The sequence below is a fragment of the Phyllopteryx taeniolatus genome, chromosome 15, assembly GCF_024500385.1.
Source record: "Phyllopteryx taeniolatus isolate TA_2022b chromosome 15, UOR_Ptae_1.2, whole genome shotgun sequence".
Lineage (NCBI taxonomy): Eukaryota > Metazoa > Chordata > Actinopteri > Syngnathiformes > Syngnathidae > Phyllopteryx > Phyllopteryx taeniolatus.
The window spans coordinates 4,266,834-4,293,987 of NC_084516.1; the positions used below are offsets into that span (position 1 = coordinate 4,266,834).

The 27,154-nt window shown below is 43.8% G+C and overlaps 2 protein-coding genes across 12 annotated transcripts in view; one reads left to right on the plus strand and one right to left on the minus strand.

Annotated features, from left to right (window-relative positions):
• Positions 1–12,833, plus strand: part of LOC133489864 (membrane-associated phosphatidylinositol transfer protein 2-like) — a 30,177-nt gene extending 17,344 nt beyond the window's left edge. For 6 of the 9 annotated variants that reach the window (XM_061799064.1, XM_061799067.1, XM_061799063.1 and 3 more), the window contains 16 exons: positions 36–189; positions 340–529; positions 1,150–1,269; positions 1,358–1,569; positions 2,282–2,457; positions 2,688–2,858; positions 3,382–3,498; positions 3,872–4,330; positions 4,783–4,931; positions 5,089–5,205; positions 5,838–5,954; positions 6,052–6,200; positions 6,610–6,759; positions 7,402–7,585; positions 7,677–7,805; positions 8,372–12,833. In XM_061799064.1, the coding sequence (XP_061655048.1) occupies positions 36–189; positions 340–529; positions 1,150–1,269; positions 1,358–1,569; positions 2,282–2,457; positions 2,688–2,858; positions 3,382–3,498; positions 3,872–4,330; positions 4,783–4,931; positions 5,089–5,205; positions 5,838–5,954; positions 6,052–6,200; positions 6,610–6,759; positions 7,402–7,585; positions 7,677–7,805; positions 8,372–8,725 (2,948 nt within the window). In that variant the 3' untranslated portion in view covers positions 8,726–12,833. The remainder of the gene's footprint in view (positions 1–35; positions 190–339; positions 530–1,149; positions 1,270–1,357; positions 1,570–2,281; positions 2,458–2,687; positions 2,859–3,381; positions 3,499–3,871; positions 4,331–4,782; positions 4,932–5,088; positions 5,206–5,837; positions 5,955–6,051; positions 6,201–6,609; positions 6,760–7,401; positions 7,586–7,676; positions 7,806–8,371) is intronic. The other 3 variants (XM_061799069.1, XM_061799068.1, XM_061799070.1) reach the window with 3 other exon arrangements.
• A 682-nt stretch (positions 12,834–13,515) lies between these two features.
• On the minus strand, positions 13,516–25,426 carry LOC133489867 (kinesin-like protein KIF2A). 3 transcript variants are annotated; one of them, XM_061799076.1, is made up of 21 exons: positions 25,193–25,426; positions 23,472–23,566; positions 23,286–23,405; positions 23,136–23,190; positions 22,133–22,255; positions 20,525–20,625; positions 20,343–20,438; positions 19,547–19,601; positions 19,304–19,466; positions 18,919–19,009; positions 18,786–18,849; positions 17,815–17,906; positions 17,526–17,668; positions 17,218–17,399; positions 17,010–17,068; positions 16,760–16,827; positions 16,613–16,690; positions 16,012–16,156; positions 15,845–15,946; positions 15,322–15,457; positions 13,516–15,252 (listed from the first exon to the last, which is right to left on the minus strand). In XM_061799076.1, the coding sequence occupies exons 1-21, from the start codon at positions 25,251–25,253 to the stop codon at positions 15,167–15,169; spliced, it is 2,115 nt and encodes a 704-aa protein (XP_061655060.1). In that variant the 5' UTR covers positions 25,254–25,426; the 3' UTR covers positions 13,516–15,166. The 3 variants fall into 3 exon arrangements, with proteins under 3 accessions (XP_061655060.1, XP_061655059.1, XP_061655061.1); XM_061799075.1 differs by having other exon boundaries at positions 17,010–17,120; positions 17,195–17,399; positions 25,193–25,423; XM_061799077.1 differs by lacking the exon at positions 16,613–16,690 and having other exon boundaries at positions 17,010–17,120; positions 17,195–17,399; positions 25,193–25,423.
• Positions 25,427–27,154: the final 1,728 nt, after the last annotated feature.

Consider the following 27,154-nt stretch of genomic DNA (forward strand, 5'->3'; position numbering starts at 1 on the left):
AGCCGCAGCGTGCGTGTGTTCGCGTGCACGTGCAGGCGAGCAGAACAGCAAGCAGGGTGACGTCAACACGCTGAGCGGCGCCTTCGAGACGGTGATGAGGGTGCACTACCCGGCGGCACTGGGCCGCATCGCCATCCGCACCGTGCCGTGTCCCGCTGTCTGCGTGGAAGCCTTCTCTCTGGTGTCCAAGTGAGTCGCGTGTGTCTTCATGCAGAGGTTTTCTCGCATGTAAAATGTGGAAGCGGCCATCCCCGGCTTTAAAACCTCTGACATCATTCGAACTGAGGAAAAACAAACGTTGCAAAAAACACCGTTACGCCGCCCGTCCTTTCTGCGCAGCCTGAGTCCGTACAGCTACGACGAGGGCTGCCTGTCCAGCAGTCAGGATCACATCCCGCTGGCCGCGCTGCCTCTCCTCGCCACGTCGGCGCCGCAGTACCAGGACGCGGTAGCCGCGGTCATCCTCAGAGCCAATCAGGTCTACACAGACTTCATCAGGTCCCTGGGAGGAGCCTCCTTCAACGGACAGGTCAGCACAGCAACTTTCTCACTTGGACTGACTGACTGTGTTGTTTTGAATGTGTGTGATGTGAGACTTTGGAGAAGATGTATGTATGTATTTGTGTGCGTGTGTGTGTGTCTCATGTTAACGTGCATTGTTTACAAGAAGAAAAAAGTTGGCTGTTTTTTCAGAGAAAAAGTGTTTTGTCTTTTGTTTAAAAAATGTATTTTGTTCTCGAAAAAAGAAGTTGTACATTTCAAAAAAAAAGTTTGAGATCATTTTTTAAATATGAAATATTCCACCTTCTTATTGAAAGAAAACAAAGTTGTGCATTTCGTGTTGGAAGCAAATCCTTGTTTTCTTCCTATAAAAACAAATTTGGCCATTTGTTTCTGCAAATATGAAGTTAGCTGTTTTTTTTCCATTTTCATTTTAAAAAAAAGAAATAATGAATTAAAAAATAATAAAATAAATGAAAATGCACCTTTTCTCCAAGAAGACATCGTTCTGCATTTTTATTAAATATAGAAATTAGCCATTTTTTTTTATAAGAAAAAAAGTCGTGTGGAAATGTATTTATTTTTTTTTCCAAGGAAAAAAAAAGTTATTTTTTTTCCCAACAAGAAATACTTCAGTGTGTGTTGCAGGTGTGTGTGATCGGGGACTGCGTCGGAGGCATCCTGGGCTTTGACGCTCTTTGCAGTAGTTCTGTTCTGGTGTTGGAAAGTCCAAACAGCAGCAGGCGGGGCAGCGCCATCAGCGTGCAGGTAACATCAATCATCTCCGCTATCAATGATGCATACTGAGACGGTTAGCTTAGCATTAGCGCTAACAGCGCACGTACCGTTCGCACAGGACACGGAGCTGCTTTCTCCCGGCATCGTCATCAACAGCGCGTCGCCCTCGTCGCCGTCCCTGGAGGGAAGTCGACACCTGAGCCGGAGTAACATCGACATCCCTCGGTGCTCGGGGCCCGACGACCCCAAGAAGCAGCTGCCGCGCAAACGCAGCGACTCCTCCACCTACGAGCTCGACACCATCAAGCACCACCAGGCCTTCTTGTCCAGGTCAGGCACAGACTCGGACACAAACGCCCAATTCAACCAACCGATCACTCAAAAATCATCACTTTTCGGAGTGTTTTTCTCAACCAAAAAGTTGCTTTTTTAATTTGTTTTTATAGAAATGAAAAGCTGCATGGTTTTTTTTTTCCAAGAGAAAAACAGTTGTCCATTTACTTTTCACGAAAGAAACCAAAAGGTTTATTTCTTCAAGAAAATAAATCATAAATTTTTTATGATGAAAAAGTATGCATTTTTTTTACTGAGAAAGAAGTTGACAGTTTTCATCTGGGGGAACAAAAGTTGTACATTTTTTAAAATAATTTTTTGGGGTAGAAAAACAATATGCTTCCCCCCATCTCCCCCAAAAAACGAGCTTTATTTCAGACGGAAAAAAATGTAAGCGTTTTTTTAAGAGAGAAGACAAGTTGTATATTTTTTTTCAAGAAAAAAAGGTTAAGGGAATTTCTTTTCGCTTTATTGCAGAGGAAAAGAAATGTGCATTTTTTTCCAGAAAAAAAAGGTGTGTTCATTTTGCCAGAAAAGTATTTATTTTGTATTTTTTTTTTTTTTACAGGGGTTATTTTTGTGACTAAAAAAGACACACTTTACCCCCTAAGAAAAATAATCTTTTCAGAGAAAATAAAAGTTGTGAATCTGCTCAGATTGTATTGCTGAATGAATTAGTTGTTGTTTTGTGTTGTTGTTGTGGGTGCAGCCTTCACTCCAGCGTGATCCACGCGGAGTCCTGCTCGCGGCGCTCCAGCAACAGCACCATGCTGGAGGGAGGATCGCTGGGCAAGTTTGACTTTGAGGTGACAGACTTCTTCCTGTTTGGATCTCCTCTGGGCCTGGTGCTGGCGCTCAGGAAGACTGTGGTGCCCTCGTTGGACGGTGAGGATACATCGTATTTAAAACATCTCATTGGCTGGGTGTCAAGCTCGTGTCAAGGCAACAGGTGGCGCTAGTAACCCCATCCGTAAGGCCTCGGTAGCCAATCAGAAGCCGTCAAGTACTGGCTGTGTCCTACATGTGACAACGGTCTCCTCTTCCAATGGCGGGACTGCCAGTGCGGAATGCGATCGACTGACCGTGCCTGTGTTTTCTCTTCTGTTCTCCTTCAGTGACGGCTCTGCGTCCGGCCTGCCAGCAGGTCTACAACCTGTTCCACCCGGCAGACCCGTCAGCTTCGCGCCTGGAGCCTCTCCTGGACAAACGCTTCCACCTGCTGCCCCCCTTCAGCGTCCCGCGCTATCAGCGCTTTCCCCTGGGGGACGGACACTCGGCTCTCCTGGGTGAGCAAACACACACTACGGCTATTTTACATCGTGTTCGGGTTCAATTTGACCTGTTTTGATATTTGACAGCAATAAAAATAGCCTAAATGGCATTCCTTCCACCCCTTATTCTGTATGGGTACTTTATACACAGGATCGCAACCTAGGACTAAAAACGGTTTTAGGAGTTAAAGTTCACACCCTAGATCCGGCACATAGGCAACATTCCGCATTCGTCTGAAGCCGCCAAATTCGCAAGCGACTTCAACCCCTCACTCCCTATAGGTGCCTTACACACAAGAAACCGACCTGGGTAAATGTAGTGAAAAGCTTTTTTATTGCCAGTGTGAAACAGGTTTCGTCGGGTAAATGTCACACACCGGCTTCCTGTTATACCCTTACTCATAGACGAAGTTCTCCGACTGCCGCTCCCACTCTGTATCGGCACCGTACACACAGGAGCGCGTCAAAAAAATAGCAGTGCGAAAAAGGCTTGGATTGTTGTTGTGACGCCCTGCCTCGTTCTCGTAATGGCCTCCAGTGGAGACGGTGCAGGGCAACCCTCAGCTCCTGATGGAGCCGGCGTTCCATCGCAGTCAGGAGATGGGCGTGAACGAGACCTCCATCCCCGTGCCCGTCCTCAACTGGCCGTCCTCCGGTTAGTACCCACCGCCCCCTCCTCCTGTCCTGTCGACTTTCATGTGATCAATTCCCACTCACTAACCCTCTGACGAATGTGTCCACGTGCAGTTTCAACTTTTTTTTCACTTATTTGTTCTGAAAAATACTCGTATGTGGCTTTTTTTCTGGTGTAGTGCTACATTCGCCTGACTTTGGTGCAGGCAGCGTGGGTTCAAGTTCCCACTCGGTGATGGAGTGGATGTTTGTCTGTCTCTTTATGTGCCCTGCCACTGACCAAATATGAAATGTTGCCACAGATTTGAGCAAGTCTCTGGGAAGTTGACGCACATGATTTGCTTTTGTTGGCCTGGTAAAAGGATTTCTCGAACACCTATTTTGTTTCTCTACAGTAGATGGGAGCGCTCACATTTCGGTGGACGCCGCCTACCCGCCGCCGTCCACGTCTCCCGGTGTCCCTCACATCCGCTGCCACCGCCGGGCGAGCGAGGCCAGCCTGGCGAGCCAGGTGTCGGGCTTGGCCGAATCGTATGCCGCCTCCAACGTCGCCAACAGTAAGTCGGCCTCGGGCCTTCGGTCCCCGCACGTTCCTCGCGCGCTCGCTTGTTTGACGCCTTGTTCCGAACCAAACGTCCCCTCAGCCGGCCGGGTGAAAAAAAGGCTCAGTCTTCTGTCCCAGATTCCCTTCCGTAAACTCGCCTCCCGGACGCCGTCGTTGCGCTCGTGCAGGAAAACCCGCCAGGTGTTCCTGAGAGCCGCCGAGTCGGAAGCAGGCTCGGACGCCGGCTCGGATGTCACCGCTGACATTCCAGACATCACCTCACCCGGGGCACTAAACAACTTGGCGCAAGGTACCCTGGGATGTGTAGTGCGAGGACACGAGCTCCTTCTTCGTTCCCCCCCTGAGCTGTCCTCTTCCTCTTCTGACACCTTCCACCCTGGGATAGTCTTCCTCAGTAGGAGAGGTTACACCTGCCGCCCTTTGGTGCCAGACTGGCCCATGACGCGTGGGTCCAATCTCAAGTTTGATGATCCTACGTTACAGTGCGACTTTCTGCCTCTAGCGTTCCTCTCTTTGTCTTATTAGCCAGGAACTGAAAAGTCACTTTCCACCAATCCGCTCCATAATCCATTGATTCCCAACCACTGCGATCCAATTTCGCTTAATTCTGGTCACAAACAAGCTGAGAGGGTAGCAAAATCGTAAAAAATTGCGCACTGGGTGGGACCAGACTTGTTGGTGGAAATCTATCTTAAATACGCGCTTTTACGTTTTCAACACAGTCTCGATGTGATCTTGCAGTTGCGTCTCGCTGGTGGGGCAGCAAGCGGATGGACTACGCCCTCTACTGTCCCGATGCCCTGACGGCGTTCCCCACCGTGGCCCTGCCGCACCTCTTCCACGCCTCCTACTGGGAGTCCACAGACGTGGTGTCCTTCCTGCTCAGACAAGTTGGTCAAGTCTTCACTTTAACCCATACAGAGGTCCTTTTTATTTCCTTTGGCATTTAGGAGTTTGCAGTAGTATAATTGGTATTAGGATTACCAGGGGGTCCTTGGAACAAATTCCCCCCCTCAATATTGTTAACATGCTAGGATGCTTCCGCAGGTAATGAGGCACGAGAACTCCGGAATTCTGGAGCTAAATGGCAAAGAAGTGTCAGAGTTCACGCCATCCAAGCCCAGAGAAAAGTGGCTGCGCAAGCGGACTCATGTCAAAATCCGGGTAAGACCTTCACTTGTTTTGTGGCCAAAACACAATTTTATTTTGTCAAGTGAAACTAGTTTTGGGGGCAGAATTAAAAAATAAATAAATAAATAAAGCGTTGGTCATTTTGTTCTCCATTTGAAAAAGCGACAATGACATGACAGTGTTTCCTCGCTATATCACGCTTCACCTATTGCAGATTTTTTTTTTCATATTCATATCACACAAAAGTTTTTTTTTTTTTGTATTTAAAAACACTTCCTAGCCTAACACTTAACTGTAAAAAAAAGAAAAGAAAAGAAAAGGAAAATTCATTAAAACATCCACCCGTCCATCCATTCTCAACACCGCTTATCCTGACATAAAACATTACAAGGAATAAAATGTAAAAAGTACAGTACTACTGTGTATGTTTAAGAGTGTATAGAAAGTGTTTATAATAGTATGGTTGAGGTTAATAGGAGTTTGGGAAACATTAATACGAGTTTCAGAAAGCTTTAGAATATGTATAAATAATGAAAAATAAATGCAGACACTGCTTCGCAACAAACTCAATAAAATCTATTTTCAAGATGAATCGCCCAAACTCGAGTTTATGGGTTCTTGACCCCGGGACTGTCTATTGAACACATTTCTTTTTCTCTTGTCAGAATGTGACGGCCAACCACCGTGTGAACGACGCCGTGTTCACAGAGGACGGCGCCCAGACGGTCACCGGTCGCTTCATGTACGGACCGCTGGACATGGTGACGCTTACGGGAGAGAAGGTAAGCGCCGAAGCTGCCGGCGTCAAAAGCAGTCATTCCCAAGCACTTTACCTTAGCTTGCTAATAATAACCAATCATCTTTTTGTTTTGCGCACAGATCGACATCCACGTCATGACGCAGCCCCCCTCGGGCGAGTGGGTCTATTGCGACACGCAGCTCACCAACAGCAGCGGTCGCGTCTCCTACGCGCTTCCCGACAACAAGCGGCTGGGAATCGGGGTGTATCCCGTCAAAATGGTGGTCAGGTACGCAGAGTTGTTGGCTGTGCTGGGAATCACTAGCGGTTTGCCAGATAGTAAACAATAAAAAAAAAAAGAGACTTCAAGCTGTTATATGGCACTCCCAGTTGAAATTTACTGTCAAACAAAACATGCAATTTGAGAATTACACGTACATGTGAAACAACCGCATAGCTATGCCTCTGCTAAGCTTAATGCTAACAAAGCAGATGGGCTAACAAATAGCATCGATGTGGCAGTGTAACACGCGTTGCTTTCGTCAACGGATATTTGAACACAAACATTGCAACAACACGTGGACAGACAAAATAACAATACCCACAGGTATATATTCTTCATCCTCTGTGAAAAATAATATATATAATAATATAATTGATTACACGTATGATGACGTCCTCTTTTTTGCTGCGGCAAGGGGCGACCACACGTTTGCCGACAGCTACCTCACCGTGGTACCACGCGGGACCGAGTTTGTGGTGTTCAGCATCGACGGCTCGTTCGCCGCCAGCGTGTCCATCATGGGCAGCGACCCCAAGGTGCGAGCGGGAGCCGTGGATGTGGTCAGGTAAGGACTGTTATCCTATTTACTTGACTTATTATAGTCCCTTATTGGCGTATTCTATACACAATGCATGAGGCAGTTCCACAAGGCTCCGTCCTAGGGGCTCTTCCATTCAATATAAAACTGCTCCTTTTTAAACATGAATATTAAGGGAATGGCTAATTGACATTTCTGTTGCTCAGCTGGCACAGACGGTGAAATGGATGTAGAACTGACATTAGCTATTAGGCTAGCCGTTATGTTTCGCTTTATCATCCAAAGACAACCTAACCAAAAATGTTTCTACATACCTGCGAGAAAATGCGTTCCAAAAACCCGATGACAGAGATTTGGCTCTCATTTTGTCCCAGTCTTACAATCTTCTCTGTACAACTATTTACGACATCCACTCTATTTATCCTCCTCAACCACAGGTTCCGCTGAATTTATTTTTATTTTGTTGAAACAAATTAAGTAGTACCTAAACCTTTTGAGGTATACCTAGCAGTGCAACCCCAAACACAAAAAGTTTCTGTCATCGTTTTCAGTTCAGGTCAACTTTTCCTCCACCCAGAAGTATCATGGCGCCTATTGTTTATAAACATTATAAAAAAGGACCATGTAATAAGGTACGTAGGTCGACGTGACTGTGCGTTTGTGTGTCAGGTACTGGCAGGACCTGGGCTACCTGATCGTGTACGTGACGGGGCGTCCCGACATGCAGAAGCAACGCGTGGTGGCGTGGCTGTCGCAGCACAACTTCCCGCACGGCGTGGTCTCCTTCTGCGAGGGCCTGGTTCACGATCCGCTCCGCCACAAAGCCAACTTCCTCAAGTGCCTCGTCAGCGAGGTGGGGGGGACGGCAGTGGAGGCCGGCGAAAATGAAGAAATGAAACACTCTGCAAGGCTTTACCCCTCACTATCTCTCCGGATGTGCTCAGGCCCAGATGAGGATCTTCGCTGCCTACGGCTCCAGCAAGGACATTTCGGTGTACGCCAACGTCGGCCTGCCGCCGTCGCACATCTACATCGTGGGAAGACCCACAAAGAAGATGCAGCACCAGTGTCAGGTATGACAATGACCGGGAAAAAAAGCACGTACCCACCTGTCTTTCACACAACAAAGCAAGGCATTGTGTCTGTGTGATTTCACACAACGATCAGTCAGATTGGATCCGAGTTTCCCAATCTTCAGGCACTTGCTTGATAAGATGAGAAAACCTTACGCAAGCAACACAAAAAATGCCGGCTCTCTCTGTGTGAAAGAGGCAGAGACGCTGCAACAGGAACGCAACCCGGGCAATTGCCTTGGGGGGGCTCTGAGCTGAAGGGGTCTCCAAGAGACATTGGCCCTTATCAAGGACAAAACAATGGCACTGCTGTAGACACCGCAAGAACAATATGTCGCGAATTACCTTACCTTACCTTACCTTACCTTATCAGCTGTTGCTGGCTGGTGACGAGTAGAGGCCCGAGAAAGACGGCTGATATTGGTCAATTTTAACCGGAAACCTCCATAGACTGCAATTTTGGGGAGGCCACCGTGGTCCCTCTTGCTTGGGGCCTCCACGGGGGTCTAGAAACACTCCTGGGGAAGAGGGACGATCTAAGCCACCACGATGGTTGTCTGTTGCAGTTCATTCCGGACGGCTACGCCTCGCACCTGTCCCAGCTGGAGTACAACCAGCGTTCCCGTCCCGCCAAGTCGGCCAGCGCCCGCATGGTCCTGCGCAAGAGCAGCTTCGGGTTGGGCGCCGCCTCGGGGGACTTCCTGCGCAAGCGCAACCACATCTTCCGCACCATTTCGCCGCAGCAGCCCGGCGGCCCGCCTTCCGGCTCCCCCAAGCCGCCGGGCCGGACGGAGCGAACGCAGAGCCAGTGCGAGGCGGAGCGCGGCGTGACGGCGGCGGCCACGGCGCAGCGGAGCATGAGCGTGGCGGCCGGATGCTGGGCACGCGGCGGAAGCGCGGGGTTACACGGCCCCAAATGAGGCGGCACGGCGGGAGCCACCGTGATCTCTAAGGAGTGGACTCGAGCCGACTGTGTAGCATGACTCTTTTACACTAACACTTTTATATAGCATACGACACGGAAGGTTTCAATGTAATGAGCCTTACGCTAACGTCACACACGACACTTACATAAAGTATATCATACATTTTCTATAAAAGCAGACCAAGCATTCAATGTAACAGCTCAGGTTCATTTCATTTGAAAAATGTCGCCGTGGTAACCCACTCATCGTTTCCAGTGGGAAGTTATGTGAGCAGTTATGCCATATGCTTGATATCCGGCTTAAGGTCCATGTACTCAATAGTAAGACAATTCGGCGCACTAGTTGAATGACTGTCCTACTAGTATGGTTTTTTTTCTCCCACTACTGTACTTTCTGTACACGAGTAGGACAACTTTTGGCATACTACATGCTATTAGTGGGGTATAACTGCACTAGTTGACATCTGCACACTACTAGTACTACTAGTGATAAAACGTATAATGTCACCTACAGTGACTTCTATATTTAGAGATGTCGTTGTGCTGCTTGTATGGCAAAATTGTCATACATTTGGAAGAAACGTTACGAGTAAGACAGTAGTTCTACTAGTGGGGGCTAGTCGATCTACTAGCGCACTTTATTGGCTTACAAACGCGGACAGAGTGTACTAATATATTTGTCACATTTGTTAACCTGTCGCGCTTTAGATTTTTTGGGGCGATGTCGTCAGTTTGTATTATCTTTCAGCTTGCTCTGATTGTCGTCAGCTTCAGCAAAATGTTTCCACATCTCAGTTGATGCCTCGTTTTTCTTAACGAGGAACGTAAAAGCTTATTTCTTGCTCCCTCTGAACACGAGGTGCAGAGTGCAGACGCCAAACTGTGTGTGGCTCTGTTACTTTCACTCCTACAGTACCGGCACTAAAAAAAAAACCCATTCAAAATCAAAAGTAAGGTATTGCTGCTCTGTTCGGCAAGATCTTTGTACCTCAGGATTGTTTTGTCACTTTGTGACCTTTGAAAGTTTCATCAATTTAAAAAAAAGTGCCAGATAGTGATAACTGAAAGTGACGTGATCAGCCCTGATTTGCGATGAGGTGATTAAATCGGGACAACGCTACCTGCCAATTTCTCCCAATTGCCATTTACAATATCAAATAAATGCTCAAGCAGCTTTCCATACTGCATTTGCCACCGGTGTAACACACAATATGTTTATTGTTCATACAAGCCCTCCAGTTTCCTTGTATGTGGCCAACAAGGCCTTCATGTCGCGTTCACAGCACTGATCCCTTTATAGCCAGCTTCGCTTTGCAATACCTCTCATCGACCCGCTGGTGGCGTTGTGGTCCTCCTATGTACTACTGCTGCTCCTTTTTCCAAATATTTACCGCTTGAATGTTTAACGTGTGTAATTTTCCACCTCTCTTTTTCCATGCGGATTTTCGTGACAAGCTGGCACTGTGATGTTTACTCTCCTCGTCAACAGGGGGCAGCATAGCGAACGTTGTAGCCTGACAGGCTACTTCCTGGTTGTGTCGCGTATTTGTGCACCTCGCGTCGTAATGCTAGGTAGCTACGTGTTATCTTTACTATGATGGTGAAATGCGAGAATCGAGGCAGACTGAGTGGAACAAATACAGAAGGGGACAGAAGCGTTAGCATTAGCTTTAAGATTCTACCGCAATGCTGATCGTCGCTAAGTAACGTGAGATTGTCTTTTTAAGGACTTTGTAAGACTCCACATCGAGTTTACATGCCTCGCTCGGTGCTGGTGTTTTGGTTAGCAACAGTGTCGTGTCTGTACGGGCTCCTTAATGTCCGCGTGTGAACGATGGCTTTTACGAAATGTGCTAATGAAGTCACACAGAATATTTGAAGACTTCTAATAAATCTAACTTTTTGCACAAGGATACTAGCGACATATCCACATTTGTCGGTTTCGTACATCGGATATAGACAGAATTTGCATTGTGTTACATGTTCCCGCAACTTGCGTCATGATGCCAGGTGGCTATATGTTAGCATTTCTAAGTTGAGTTTTAAAAATTAAATGTAAATAGTGACGGTGAAAGGCAGCAAGATGTCTAATCGTCGCTAAAGACTGTCATCTCCACTTAACGAGAGATCGTCTTTTATAAACATTTGTAAGACTCCACACTGAGTTTACAGGCCTTTCTCAGCGCTGCTGTTTTGGTTGGCAACTGTGTGTCGACAGTCTTATGAACTGAGCTAATGAAGTCACACTATTTATCATCAGAAAGGATTTATGACTCCGTATTTCAAAAATATTTCACAAGGATATTAGCGACCTATCCTGCGGTAATGGCACAAGAAGGCCACATTGGCGGCTTCGTACATCAGATTTAGGCAGCCTTCATGTGGCATCACACGTTACAGAATCTTGCATCGCGATGCTAGGTTGCTATGCATTACGCTCTGTGGAGTTTGAAACGAAATGAAAATCAAAAAACACATGGAAACGTCTAGAATCGTGGCAGATCGAATGTAACAAATACGTGGCGGGACGTTAGCATGACTCCGTGCCTGCAGTTTTAGTTAGCAAGACTTCAGATAAGCTGATGAGAATGATGCCGTCTACGAACGTCGTATTACTAAAACATATATGACGTTAATATTCAAATACTTCTTTGCGCAAAGTAACAACTGATCTTGCGAAAATGGCACAAGAGCTGCATTTCTCAGCTTGGTACGACAACACTTCAGACTTTGTAAGATTTTACGAGTTTACATGCCTTGCTGTTTTGGTTAGCAACAGCGTCCTTGATGTCCGCATGCGAACGACGGCGTCTTCAAGCTGAGGCACACAATCGATGTTTAACCTCAGAAAACTACTAAGACGCCATCGTTAAATCATTTTCTTCGCGCAAGGATAGCAAGGATAGCTTTGTTTTGTACGGCGGATTTAGACAGCACTCCCGTGGCAATGTTACCAAGTAGGAACGTGGTATTACAAGTGGACCTGGTGCTAGCTTGTGACGAAATGTACGTTATTAAAAGGCCTTAAAAGAAAAGGACACTCTCGCTAACACTCCGGAGCAAAAGCCAAATGATCCTTCCAGACTGTAGTTAATCAACTGCGTAACCTCACTCGTTGGAAAAAAAAAAAAAAAGCTTATTTTAACTCTGTAGTGCATGTCTTATTTATCGATTTCATTCATTTCAGGGGTTTAAAAAAAATCTGTAAATGTGCCAAATAGTGGACAGTACATATTGTTAATTTGGAAGGAAGGGGACGCTATTGTTCAGTGTTAATCGACTTTGGAAGAAAAAGTGACTTATGCTGCAAACAAAAGGAGACGCCATTGTGGTCAAAAGAACTTGAATGTGTCACGCGGTGTACATACTGTAAAGATGTATAATGATGATGATGTAGGACTGACTTACCTGCTCCAGAGTTATTTGTTTACCTAAATGATCAGCAATGTAACTACGCCATCCACGCATTTCAGGTGATATATATATTTGAAATATGTAGCATCCCGTTGTCAGTCGTCAAAGTCTTTGGAGACACATGCTAATAAATCAAGGGTGGGAAAACCTTTGTGATCGAGGGCCACATTTGGATTTTTAAAACAGACTGATGGAAAAAAAAAAGTGAAAACTATGTGAAATTATGTAACTCATTCACTGCCAGCCTTCCCAGTTAACATGGGTATTTGACTTCTAAAGCCGTCAATGGGAGTGAATGTGTTTTACAAATGTTTTTTTTTTTCAGAAGCACCAAATTTGGGGGCTAGCGTTAGAAAACATTTTACAAACATTTTAAAAACAAACATTTCACCACCAACTCACAAAAAAATCTTTCACAAAAATGTAACCTTTGATGCAGTAATTATGCTGCATTATTCCCTAACGGCTCCTTTAAATATCCACCATCAGTGACCAAAAATGACACATGCCCTCCAAAAAAATGCTGTATAAATAATATTAATATTTTCTGTGGTTTGAATGAGTCAGTATTTTAAAGTGACTTTTAAAGAGAGTCATGAAATTCATGTTATTATTTAAGGGAATTTGACTCTTTTTAAAGGCCCGTATGTTGACATAACTCCAAAAATAAATCCATTCCATAAAATAGATTTCAAGGACTCATCATTACTTATTTTTACGAGTAGATTATTTGGGCCTGAGAAAGGTTGGATGATTGGCAGCAACACTTTTTGTTTTTGCAATGTTAGACAAAAAAAAAAAATCCTATTGGAAAATATTGAAAATGCAATTAATGAAATTTCCTTTATGTGAAGATTTATTTGGAATACTGTATTTCAATTTTTGTCCACCTAATGGGGATACATTTTAACCATCATTTAAAGCATGCAGCAAAATTTCTCCTTTAGGTCTTTTAAATTTTCAACTGTATCAGAAGAACTGGCCTAAATTATATTTGTTCCATGAAATTTTGTTCATTTATTCCCCAGTCTATTCTCTTCATTTGCTAGCATTTCTCTTGACTGCACTGCTTACAGTATCTCAATATTCATGTTAGATATTTCGTCCAATCAGATTTCAGCCTCTACATGTTGCCATGTCGATATAATCTGCCCTGAGACTTCAAAATCAGTCACCCTGGCCAGTGTAAAAACTAAATTGGCAATGGGGTGAATATAGGATAAAGTCACCCAAACATAACCACGAACCAAAATAAAAAGTCACAAAATCACCATAACACAAAGTCAACGATTGCTAATATGGTAATATGTTAGCCGTAAGCAGACACGAGGCACCTAATGAATACATAATCACAAAATTAATAACTTCAACCACAGGAAGTAGCTTTTTATTATTATGACTATTATTACAGTAAATGAAACTCAGTTTTGAGCGTGAACGTTTGATTACAGCGACCCCGACAGGCCCTTTGATGCAGTGCGAGCTTACAGCTCATCACCGGCTCGATGAAGGACAGAATCAATGCAAACACAGTGGCTCTTCTTCATTGTTTTTGGGTTTTGTTTTTTTTACGTCCCTCCCACACACACTTCTTATAAAAGATGCTAGAAAACCTTTATACACATAAAGTGTAGTGTAAACAAACGAAGACCCCTTTTCAACTGCACATTGTACCGACTTGGCTCAGCTCGGCGAAAAACACGCTGAATATTAACACTTTTTAAGATCACATTTAATACCGCTCCTTCACTAAATACGGAGGGGACAATATTTTTTTGTGATATACTGGATAAAATCCGTTTCCCATTTCAGTCACTTTTATTTTTTTTTTTTATCAAATTATGTCATTTATAAGGATATTGAAGGCTTTTATTATGGAACGTAATTTTTTAAGTTAACTTTTCACGTCGCCCTTAAGGATGATTGAGGTCTTTTGGAAATTCACAATTCTTGCGATCCAAATTCAGTGTAAATTTTAAGGAAAAATGTTGGGATTTATTTTTGGGGGAAAAAAATTCAAACATGTCATTTAAGGATAATTGTGAAATTTTGTGTTTTCAAATAACATGTCAGTTGCATTTTTAAGTACAGTTTAGGCCTTTATTTTTAATATATTCTAATTTTCATGTTTTTGAATTACATTTACATTAAAAATCATTCTTAAAGATGATTTTGGCCTTTATTTTGGACAATTTTATTTTCAAATCCAAATGTAATTTTTAAGGATAATTGGGGTCTTTATTTGGAAAAATAGTTTTTAAATTAAATTAAAATTTTATTGAGATTAAAATTTTTTGGTTTTCATATATATATTTTTTTGAAATAGTCTTTCATTTAATTTTGAAGATTGAGGCATTTATTTTAGAGAAGCAAATTTTACATTATTTTCAAATCCAAATGTAATGTAATTTTTAAAAATAATTGGGGTCTTTTTTGGAAAAGAAATATTTGAAAAATGAAATTCTTGTTTCATTTTTAAGGATAATTAATGTTTAGTTTTTTTAAATTAAAGTTTCATGTAATTTTTATGACTAATTGTGGCCTTTGGACAATCAAATTGTCACATATTTTCAATCAAATAGTCACATCATTTTTAAGGACAGCTAAGAACTTTATTTTGGAAAACAAATTTCTTTCAAATAACACTTTTATGTCATTTTTTAAAAATGATAACCGGGGCCTTTATTGCGTTCAACGCGGTGCAGTTTCACAGTTCGCGGCAATAAAACCAACCCAAACCGGTCGAATACTAAATATGCAGTGAACAAGCTTCAATATCAGTCAGCCTCAAATGTCACATAGTCGCCTAAGTGCAAAGCCTCGTTGGCTAGCAAAAATAAATAATAAATGTAAAAAAAAAAAAAAAGATATGTACCAACTGTGGAAAGACTGGAATACAAAGGAGGGTCTGCAGGTGGGTGATGATGATGATGATGATGATGCTGATTAAGTGTGTTGAGCAGAGATGACACACAAAAAAGACGAGCTGCTGCCTCCCTTTTGGATATTTCAATGTGTGTGTCTAAAGTGCACGAGGCCTCTTGGGTGTGATTTGTTGGCTCGCTTGCTCCTCCTCCTGCAGCGCACATCGGAAGGACTTGACTTTATCTGAAAGAAGAAGAAGAGCCTCACAGCTGGCCAACACGGCGACGCGCCTCTCCGAGCGGGTTTTTTTACCTCTCAGCTCGGTGAGGATGTCGATCTTCTGCTCCAGGATTTGCTCCAGCTGCGTGGCGTACGACTCCACGTCGTAGTCCACCTCCTCTGTCATCTCCAGCAGCACCTTCTCGTCCTCCAGGCAGCGGATGGACTCCTGGGATTGGAACAAATTGTTTCAGAAACTAAACGTTCATTTGACATATCATATAAAGCTAATCTTGAGTTTATTGGTTGCGCATTAGATCTGTCGTTGTACTTTATAAAACGATACAGTCACAGCCTAAATTAAAGAATAAAGGATTGAGCAGTTTGTGCATCACGATAATTCAACGGGCATTGTGCTACTCACGCTGTTGTGCGTGCCTTGGCCACTTGGGGGCATACCCGGGTTTATACACGAAAAAAGACAGTCACAACTGCTCAGTTAGCTGCAGTAATAGTAGTCGTTTTTTGCAGAACATAAATATATGCTTGCAAGTAGTGCTGTATTTATAGTATATAAATGACTAATATAGGCAATTATCATGATCTGAGTCCTTGCCTGGAAGACAGCCCTGTGGTCCTCCAGAACCTGCTCCTCCATCTCCACCAGCTGCGACACCGCCTCATGGAAGGTGAAGAGCTGCGGGGAGACCTCCTCCTCCTGCAGATGAACACGTCGACTGTTAAACGGGCGGCCCGCGGGCCAGACCGCCGCGTTGCACCTACGTTCTGTTCACACAGCAGCTTGAGGTCGTCTCTCTGCGGGGAGCTGCCCACGCCCCACTGGGCCTCCAGGACGTCCAGCTGGTTGGCGTGTCCGCCCGCGAGAGGGTCCGTGGTGGCCGCCGGCTCCACCGACAGCTCTTTCACCCTGACCGCACCACACAGACGGACGGGTATTTAGTAGACAGGAAGACAGGACATGGAATGGGATTGGACAGGACAGGAAGCAGCAGCGAGATGAGACAAGCAAGAGTGCGACAAGACAGGAAGTAGCCGTGGGATTGGATAGGACAGGAAACAGTACTACTGAGGTAGGACAGAAAGTAGCAGTGAGACAGGACAAGAAGTAGCAGTGTGATCAGACAGGACAGGAAGTGTTAACAGGACAGGACGTTTCAGCATGATAGGGCAGACAGGAAGTAGCAAGATGAGACAAGTAGTAACAGTGAGACAGGACAGAAAGTAGCAGTGTGGTAGGACAGGACAGGAAGTGGCATGAGGTATCAGAGAGCAGGAAGTAACAGGAATGGGACAGGAAGTTGTGGAAGTACGAGGCAAGTCGCAGCAAGAAGTAGCGAGATAGGACAGGAAGTGGCGCTCGTACTCGTAAGTCGGAGAAAGGTCGGAGCGAGCGCTCTGCGAGAAGGGAATGTCCGAGGGACTGATCCCGAACTCCTTCACTCTGGAAGCACAGTGGACAGGCGTGACAGAAAGGAAACGTGTGCGTCCCGACACGGCCGAGGCTGCTCACCTGTTGGCGTATCGGAGCGTGTTCAAGGTGTTTTCGCAGGACGCCATTCCGGGAGAGATGGTGGCGATCTGCGGAGGAGGAAGAGCGCCGTCAAGTCACAGTCGTCGCGATCCCGTTAACCGATGCGGTATGGTAAGCCATTTATCAGAAGAAAACACGAGGATGAAACAGTCGTTCTAGTAGTGCGATGAACTGTCCTACTAGACGAACAAAATAGTCAAAGAGTTTTCCATAACCTGGCGGATCTTACCATGCAGGTCCGAGAGTTCTCTCCGATGAACGAATCCCTCAGCACCTGAGTCAACTTGCTGGCCCGGAAGGGAGTGTGAGGTTTGTTCCGACCCAGAGCTCGGATGCACTCCTGCCCGGCGACAGTGACATCGTCGGTGACGTCATCGCCTGTACTTGGGCGTGGCACGTTTCCGGAGAATTTACCTTGAGGGCCAGCAGGCTCTTGTTGATCTCGGCGCCTTCCAGCCGCGTCTGGCGGTCGGCGCTGGACGTGTCGGCGCCCCGCTCGTTGCCCGCCAGGTCGATGAGGGAGAACTTCCCGTGCATCTTGCCCCGCCGCCGCAGGATGATCTGGAAGACGGCGTGGCTGCGCGAGGAGTGGGCGTTGGCCGAGGTCTGACCGGACGTCCTGAGGTCGACATCCCCGTGCCCGTGAGTGTGGTCGTATATGCTGTTTGTATGTGTTGCTGCTGCGTGTGCGTTTAAAGTAGCAGTTTCAAGACGTAGCTCCGGACTATATTTTAAGGTCAGGCACCTGCAGCTGTTTCCCACTTCGATCAGTTTGAGGACGTCTTCCGTGCCTTTCACCTCCCGCTCCTGCAGCCCCACCACCTGCACCTGCTGCTTGCCGTCCTCCAGCACACGCAGCTTGGCTTTGCGGTTCAGCAGGTCGAACACCTTTTGGGGGTGAAGAGGCAAAACACACGGGGGAATGTTCCCGACAGGATCTCGCACAGGAAGCGGGAGGATGCTTTATACGCACAACAACTGCAACTGTTCTATGCGTGCGCACAACAACCTCCATCTCTTTCGAGGTGACTTGCCTTCCCGCTGTAGATCTCAAAAAACGTGGCAAAGACTTGGAGGTCCAGCTTCTTGTAGATCGGCTTCTTCAGCATGAGAAAGACGTCTCTGGCTACACACGACGACAAGAAGGAGAGGTAGAAGACAAAGAAGAGTTAGCGGAAGAAGAAGAGCTAGAAGTTGGAGTTTGAAGAAATGTTAGAACAGTTTGTGTAAGAGGAGCGAGAAGAAGAGCTGAACTGGAAGAAGACTTAGAAGAAGAGTCAGAAGAGAAAAGAGTGAACGAGAGTTCAGGGAAGAAAACGAGTTGCAAGAAGTTAGAAGTTTGAGAGAGAAGCAGCATGTGAAGAGTTACTGTTGTTGAATGAAAAGGAAGGAGATAGGAGAAGAGTTAGAAGAAGAGTTGTAGGACAAAGAGAGCTATAGAAGAGCAAAAAGAAGAGTTGGATTTTGAAGTAGAGTTAGAACATGGAAGAGTAGTTATAAGAACAAGAAGAGTTAGAAGACGGGGAGTTAAAAGGTAGAAGATTTACAAGAACATGGAAAGTTAAGAGAAGAGTTGGAGTTAGAAGATGCATTAGAGTTAGAAGAGTTCATTTTATGAGAAGCTGGAAGAAGGCTTAAAGATCGTGAGAAGACAATCATTCGAATAACTAGCGTTAGATGAACATCACAAGTTAGAAGACAAAGAGTTTACAAGTAGGGTTGTCAAAGAGGCGGCAATGTTAGAAGAGTTAGAATCTATTGAGGAGCTGGAAGAAAGCTTCAAGATAGAACTAGAGTTGAAGAAGAGTTAGAAGAACATCAAGAGATAGACGACGAAGAGCTAGAAGAGTTACAAGATTTGTAAGAAGAGCTATAAGAAGACCGAGAAGAAGAGTGTGATTTAGAATATGAAAGAGTTAGAGGAGCAACAAGATTTTGAAGAACGAGAAGCGTTAGAAGACGAGTTAGAATGAGGTGAGGACGTGCCGCCATCATGGAAGATTACCGGACAGTGCGTAGATGCCTTTGGAGCAGTCCTGGTTCTTCCCCGAGAAGTCCCCTCCCATGGTCTGCAGGGAAACACGAGTTAGAAGAAAAGGCGTAGCGCTCGTCATCGCTGTCAAAGTTAAAGCACTCACGTGCGTTTTTCCACTTCCTGTCTGCCCGTACGCGAAGCAGGTGGCCATTCCCCGCTCGAAAATGGTCTCGACCAGCGGCTGAGCGGTGAACCTGCGAGCGTTTAGCAACAACAATGGCCGAGTTTGCGCTAATAACAAGCATGAGGATTGTTAGCGACCCTTTTCTTAATGTCTGTGGCCGGCGTTCAAACGAATTCGCTTTCAAACTACGGCGGGAGAAACGAAGGCTAAAATCAACAATCAAGCCATTTCCCCCGTTTTCACAGTCGCTCTGAGAACTAGAGTAGGCTAACTCCATTTGGTTGTTTGTTTACTAGCATTGCCGTTGGAGAAAAGCGCGTGTGATGACGTCACGGCGAAATAGTCCGCGTTTCGCGCGGCGCACCTGTAGACCATCTCATTGGTGGAGTTCTCGTCGAAGGCGTAGTCGAAACGGAAGGTCTGGTTCTCCAGGTAGCGCGTCAGGTCCACCTTCTGCTTGGGCTCGTGGACCATCACCACGTCTTTGCTGGGAATGGTGATCACGTCCAGATCCTTGACGGACAGCTCTAGACGGGCAGAGGCACGGATCCAGGTCAGGCGCGGTCCTCTTCGTGTCTGTCGAGAAGTTACACCGAGCGCCGCGTACCTTTTTTGTTGAGGGGCCGCGCACGCACGCACACGCATATCCGATGTTCCTCAATCTGTGGTGGAAACAAACATTCCCATGAACCTTTCTTGGGTCTTTTTTTTTTTTTTTTGTCTCCAAGCTAAATAAACAGAACGGCAAATTAGTTGTCTATTAATTAATTATGTTGTTAAATACAATCTAAAATAATTACATTAAACCCATTTAATAATCATTTATTTGAAGGCCAATGTATTCACCAATTGATGAACGTTTAAATTTGTATTAATCTGATTCCCTTTTTGTACTCATTTAATGGTATTAAAATTCATTTAATTGCATCTTTAATTATTTAGTTGAATTATTTTTTTTATTATTTCATTGGCATTTCATTTATGAAATAAAATTTGAATTCAAAAAATTATTTCTTTTCATTTTATGATATTTTTATTGAATGGAATTAGAAATTTTGAATTGCATTTGCATTTATTTAATTGAATTTGAAATTATTTTATGGTATTTCCATTTATTTAATTGCATTTTTTTTTAAGTTTGATACTTTTTATGCTATTTTTATTGAATTATCCTTTATTTAATAAAACATCTGCGTTAATTTCATGGCATTTTTTTATTATTTTGTCAAATTTGAATTTACATTTATTTCAGAATTATTTCATGACATTTCGATTTATTTTATTATACAGTTTTGAATTAATGCATGGACAATTTCATCAATTATTCCGCATTTTGAATTCATTCATATTTCGATGATGTATTTTTATCTGGAGTTGATGAAGGTGGAGTAAATGTGAAGTACCAGGTCATTGGAAGTCAAAGGCCGGTAGTCCAGACTGGCCCGGAAGTCTCGGATCATGCACATGATCTCGTAGTTTGGCAAGTTGACGTCCACTTCCTGCAACGATAGACCCGTTGTGTCGCATGCGTGTTTGTGTGTGTGTGTGTGTGTGTGTGTGTGTGTGTGCGTGTGCGTGCTCTCACCTGCGCTCGTTTTTCTCTGAGCTCCTGTTGTTGAAGTCGGCGCTTCTCTCGCTTCTCCTGCAGCTTCTCCACTTCCTTCACGCAGTTGGACTTCCTTCGCGCTGCAAAAAACACCAAAAACGAGTCAGCGGCCATCATTCCAAATCAGGAAAATAAATACATAAATATGTGTTCACTCTTATCTGAGCACAAGCCATGGTCATCTTGGAATACTCAATGTCCATGTAACTTAATATATACAAAACAAATGAAAATATTGATTATTGATGTAAAATATTCCATTTTCAATTAAATAAATTGTAAAAAAAAATGTATTGTTAACTAAATGTTGAACCTCATGAGTAAATCTACTACTATAATGGCCATTTTAATTATTTAATGACATATTTCTTTATTTCACGGCATTTAAAAATATATATATTCTGACATGTTAATTATTATGGTATTCTATTTATTATAATATATAATATTACATTATTTTATTTATTTAATTCCATTTTGTTGAATTGTATTTTTTAATTATTAGTTTTTCAATTACATTGTTTTTTATTTCTAGCTTTATTTTTATTTTTTTAAATTATGATTTATTTTTATTTTATGACGATTGTTACTTATTTAATGGCATTTTTAATTATTATGTATTTTATTTTTTCATTGCATAATATTTATTTTTATATATTCCATGAAATTATTCGTGATTTCATGATATTTTTATTTATTTATATTTTTAAAATATTTTATGACTGTTTTTACTTATTTCATTAATTTTGGATCAATTATGGTATATTATTTATTAACAGCATGCTTATTTAATGATTAATTTTAATGTATTATATAATTTTACTCAATTACTTCATTGATTTATTAGTTATTTAATGACATTTATATTTATTTCATGGCATTTTTAATTACTTAATCGAAATGTTAATTACTATGGTATTTTATCTATTCATTGCGTTTTTATCCAATGACATTTTACATTATTTCGTGGAGTTATTAGTTATTTACTGACATTTATTTCATTGTATTTATAAAATATTTTCCTGAAAATGTTTATTTATTTAATGGAAATGTTATAATTAATTTAGTTTAGTTAGTAATTGCATTTTCATTTAATGACCTTTTTAATCGTTGTCTGGAACTAATAGTTATTTCATTTCATTGTTATTTCATTGCTTTTTATATTCTTTATTATTTAATGGAACTTTTAATTATTCTAGTGATTTTTTTTACACATAAATTGCATTTCTATGGAATTTGTTGTCACTTTGTAGAAAGACTTTAATACATTTTGAGTCATTGAATTGAAATGAGTTTTTACAACTTTTGGTTGAATTTCATTTTCGACGGCCAAAATGTTGACAAACACCAAGGCGCGCCTCGTGTCGCTTGGGTGCGCTGCCAACATAAAATATGACATCCTCATTTGTAAAATATTTCTTTAGTAGTGTAGTAGTAGTAGTATGCAATGTGTTTATGTATAAAAGATGAAATAACTGTTTTAGTCCCACAATGGGTCTTTTGACACGGTCTCGTCCAGCTGTGAGCCTCATGACATCATTGTGCTCGAGGGCCAAAAGTGTGTGTGTGTGTGTGTGTGCGTGTTACCATTCTGCTGCTGGATCAGTGATTGGTTGGCTGCTGCGGGCTGGGTGGTGATGGACGGGGGAGGGGGCTCGGCGGGCTGGCTGTGCTGGCTCGGACGGGCCCGGGTGGTTCCCACTGCCGCGGCTGAGGAGTCGCACAACTACATCAACAACTTGAAAATGGGAGTGGAGTTATTACACGGTTACATGTTGGCTCAACTGATGAAAACTCTAGTCGGGCACGATTTAGCGTTGTCCGCGAGTCTTGTTCAAATTTGCTAGCAATTAGGCAAAATAAAGTATTGCTTTAGTGCCATCTTGGTGCCAAGGAACTACGTTGAAGTGAGTTGAGGAGCTTCATTTCGACAAATGAGTGCTTTGTTGCCATCTTGTGGCATCTATAGGCAATTATAAACCTTTTTTTTTTTTTTTCCGGGTCAGTTACTAGCGGATTTTTGCTATTCGCAGCTGGATTCGGTTCTTAGTGGGGGTTCGCTGTAACCTCCAAATTTAGCATCACCGATCTGTGGTCTTTTGGAGTTTAACATATGACATTAAAACACAATAATTAAAATTGCGCTGCCATACAGTATTCTAATCTATCTTAATTATCGTACTGTGTCTTAGGAGAATACTACGCTAACTAACTGTAGCTAACTTTCTGTGGTCGGAATTAGTTTATGGCTTGTAAACGATTTCTTTGGACCACCTGGTTCTGAGGTGAGAAATTCGTTGTGTACCAAAAACGGATCACAACAAACCACGTTGACGTCGCACTCTTCTCCTATTGGTCGCAAGCATGTAAACAGGATGAAGGCCTGCAGTATGGACTAGCGAGTGCTAAGCTAATAAACCAAAGTGCAAAAAAAAATGGTATTATATTGACAGGCAGCAACCGCTAACATGCTAAAAAACTAAGCACACATCTGTTTACCCTTGTCTGTTGCCAATTGTAGTTACATTAAAAACACCCGGCCATATCCTGTTAGCAGCCAATGCTATCGATAACTTTTGGGACATACTACCTCTGTTCTCCCGCGGGGGGTTCTCAGGTTTGGGTATGGCGGTAACTCGTCGGGTCTGGACACAAAAAAAAAAAAAAAAAGAAGGTTGAAAGAGCGTCATAACAAATCAAGGACTATCGAATATGACGGAGAAATAAGTAACGAGCGGACCTTGGGTACTTTGCTGGTCTTGGCTGCGTTGGAAGGAGGAAGAGGAGTCTCGGGACTCGGGGCTACTTCCTCCTCGGGAGCCAGATCCGGGTTCAGGGCGAAGACGCTCTCCAGGTCGATCTAAGCCAAGCGGATGTTATGATTGTTGTGATTTTGATGAAACTATGTCACACGGAGGCCGTTTACCTCTTTTCCTTTGGTGTCGCCGTTCTCGATCCACTCCACCGTCACACTGTCGTTGTCCTCGTGCAGCGACGTGACCATCGCCTGGTGTATTCGTCCTGTGTGTGTGTGTGTGGGGGGGGCGGAGGTCAAAATACATGATACGGTACCATCATTTGATTATTCAACTGATATCATGATACAGCAATAACGATACAATATGGTCACTCGTATCCCATATCCCCATTGCATAATGAGATCTATATGAGATGCCGCGGCACGGTGGCTGACTGGTTAGAGCGTCAGCCTCACAGTTCTGAGGACGCGGGTTCAATCCCCGGCCCTGCCTGTGTGGAGTTTGCATGTTCTCCGGGCACTCCGGTTTCCTCCCACATCCCAAAAACATGCATTAATTGGAGACTCTAAATTGCCCGTAGGCATGACTGTGAGTGTGAATGGTTGTTTGTTTCTATGTGCCCTGCGATTGGCTGGCAACCAGTTCTGGGTGTACCCCGCCTCCTGCCCGATGACAGCTGGGATAGGCTCCAGCACGCCCGCGACCCTAGTGAGGAGAAGCGGCTCAGAAAATGGATGGATGGATGGATATGAGATGCCAGTGTGACGATATTGTATCGCGCCCGTCATGGCATGCGTGGTCTCTGAGCGGTCCAGACTAGTAACTTGCATGACGATATCACGATATTGGTCTCATGAATCACAATACATTTTGGCAATAATGGAAAAAGTCACTTCAGCACTTCTTGGAAACCGAATATAATGATATCGATATTTCATGCTCGTGTATCGATACCTTATCAACCCAAGACATGAATTGCAAGCAGTGGCTTGTATTTTAAGAAAAACTACAGTATTCCCCTAGTTTGTGCTCAGGGCAAAGCAGTGTCTAATATATAAGTACAGTATTGCCTTGGCACCATCTGGTGGGATTGTGGTGCCAAGCAACTATGTTGAATTGAGGGGAGGAGCTTCATTGAGACAGGCCATAGCCGTGTCTAACAAAAAAGTAGTGCTTTTGAGGTATCTACAGGGAATTGTAAACCTTTTCAGGGTGGTGTCAATGACTTGTCGAGTTTCGCTATTCATGGCAAGGCTCTATCCCGATCCCCTGCGAATTGTGGGAGAACACATATTTGTTTATGTATCGATGTGTCATACGCTAACAGAAGCAAAAAGTACGGCGGTGCTTGAGGCTCAAAACTGGACCGATGAACCCTAGTTAGGGCGTGGCAACATGTCCACTCTTGAGCAGGACCACTTGACTGACAAGACATCCCCAAATGTGACACATTTCAAATAGCAAGAAGAACATCAAGCAGCCATTGGGAGGAAGACGTGGCCTACGCCTGGGGTACAGGCCCCTTGTGGACCCCTCCCTCGTCGTCGGCGGCGGCGAACGCAGGGCACCCATGACGCCGCTCAACCGGCACCGGAAAACCGGGGGGGGGGGTGGGGGAACCTCGGGAGGGGGAAGTACCGCGGGCAGGTGACATCTCTTACGGAGCACCAGGCCACCGCCATGGCCGACTGACACCCAGCGTCAGAATGGAGAAAGCCCGCATGTTCCTTTCAAAAGGTTCCGGCGGACATGTTAGGACGCTAGCGAAAATGACGACGACGGCGAATGTTCGCTAGCCGCGGTGGACATTAGCTCCATCCCGGCCGCAGCAGCAGCAGGACCGGCGGCGAGGACGCGGAGCAGCCGCTGGCAGGCTCGGTTTACGTACCGTCACTCCGTTTTATCTCCACGTAGATGCCCACAAATATCTTCCCGTAGATGGCGGCCATCGCGCCCGCTCTCCCCGAGCGCCGTATTCTTTTCTTATTATATTTTATTTTGAAATTGAAGCGTAATTTGGTGGGCTCGCCCGTGCCAAGTTGTGTTGGCCGCTGGTCGCCAGGCAGAGGCGGAGAGGGGCGCCAGTGCGCATGCGCGGCGGTCGCCAAAGCCAGCGTCACCAACCGCAACGATGACAATGTCATCACCATAATCATTACATATACACATTATACAGTCCACGAAAAGAACATAGGCATTTAAAATCAAAAAATCTAAATAATAATGTTCAAACCAAAAATAAATATGAAATATGTTGAGTATGTATGGAAAAAAAATCGGGAAAAACAAATCGAGTACAATAAAAATACCTATATATTCTATTGTTTTAGCAATTGGAATTTCTGTTGAATTAAATGAAATATATATATACACACACACACACACATTTACATACACTATATAAAAAGAAACGATGTTTCTTGCAATTCACCAGTCTCTCCTTTAACAAAACAAACCCACATGATACTGCCACTCCCGTATTTCAAAGTTGGGATGGTGTTCTCAGGCTTGCAAGCTCCCCCTTTGTTCCTCCATACATAACAATGCCAATTATGGCCAACCAGTTCAATTTTAGTGGCATCACACCACAGGAAATCTCTCCTAAAATGAAGGCCCTTGTCCCTGTGTGCATTTGAAAACTGTAATCTGTATTTTTGATGTTTCCGTTGGAGTAATGGCTTCTTCCTGGCCGAGTGGCCTTTCCAGTACTCGTCTCACTGTGGGTAATGACATACTCTCACCAGCATCTTCACAAGGTGTTTTGCTTTTGTTCTAGGTTAATATGCAGATTTTGGACCAAAGCACATTCATCTCGGGGACACAGAACCCATCTTCAGGCATCTGGAAATTGCACCCAAGGATGAACCAGACTTTTGCAAGTCCACAAATCTAACTGATATCTCGGCCGATTTTAGGTTGCAGGTGTGCCTTCAAAAACTCCACAGGTGTCTGCTGTAATTCACTGAAAAACTTTATCAACAAACCAATCAGAAGCTTCCAAACACATCAAGACATCATCTGGGTTTTTCCAAATTGTGTGAAGGTATTGTAATCTTAATGTATGTAAACCTGTGACTTTTTTAACAAAAGCATGCTCCAGCCTTGGAATTAAGACCAATATCTCTTTTAAAATTGGGGGCGGGGGGAATGAACGTCTCCTTTAAATCAAATACTTTTTTTTTTTTAAATTAATCTGTTTGAACTTCTTCCTCATGAACACACGGTGGCAGCAGACGACCGTTTTTACATCAATGTAAGTAGCATTTTGTTTCTATGCATGTATCCATTTTTGGGTGTGTACCCTCTTAAAAAGAAACCGTTTTTGTGATTTTGTATTTTTTTTTCATAAATTTGCTACGTTGTCATTGTGGGATGTTTTTTGTCGGGGGGGAATGAATATATTAAAAAAAATACTAAAGATTTAAATGAAACTCGGACCATATGATTTGGGATTTGATGGTCATTTCAGACTAGCAGACATACAGTAAAACTAGATACTTGAGTGAGACTACGGACTAAATGACTTTTTACAGGGTGCTTTTGGACATGGACTGTGTAGTTTGGAACCTGCTTCAGACCCGGTGCAGGGTACCGTGTATTTTTATTAGGACTACATAACTTGGACAAGGTGATTTTGGACATGGACCGTGTAGTTTAAGATTAAAAACCTTCTAGTGCATCAGTTATGTAAGGCTGAGTCAATATTTTCTTTGTTTTTCCTCTTCTTAGGGCATTTTTTATTTATTTTTTTCACAAGGATACAGATATGTCTGCTCGTGTAAACTCTGCGCACCTAAGCACTCAACGTGAACCAGTACAAACCCGATGTAAGAATAAACTCAACTGAGTT

Bases quoted from the DNA above. Each gene is read 5' to 3' on its own strand.
- LOC133489867 (XM_061799075.1), bottom strand. From the start codon at position 25,253: ATGGCCGCCATCTACGGGAAGATATTTGTGGGCATCTACGTGGAGATA. The intron at 17,121-17,194 runs GTAAATTCTCCG...GTCGCCGGGCAG, and splicing joins AGAGCCTGCTGGCCCTCAAG to GAGTGCATCCGAGCTCTGGG. The intron at 16,157-16,612 runs GTACGAGCGCCA...TGGTGCGGTCAG, and splicing joins GACCTTTCTCCGACTTACGA to GGTGAAAGAGCTGTCGGTGG.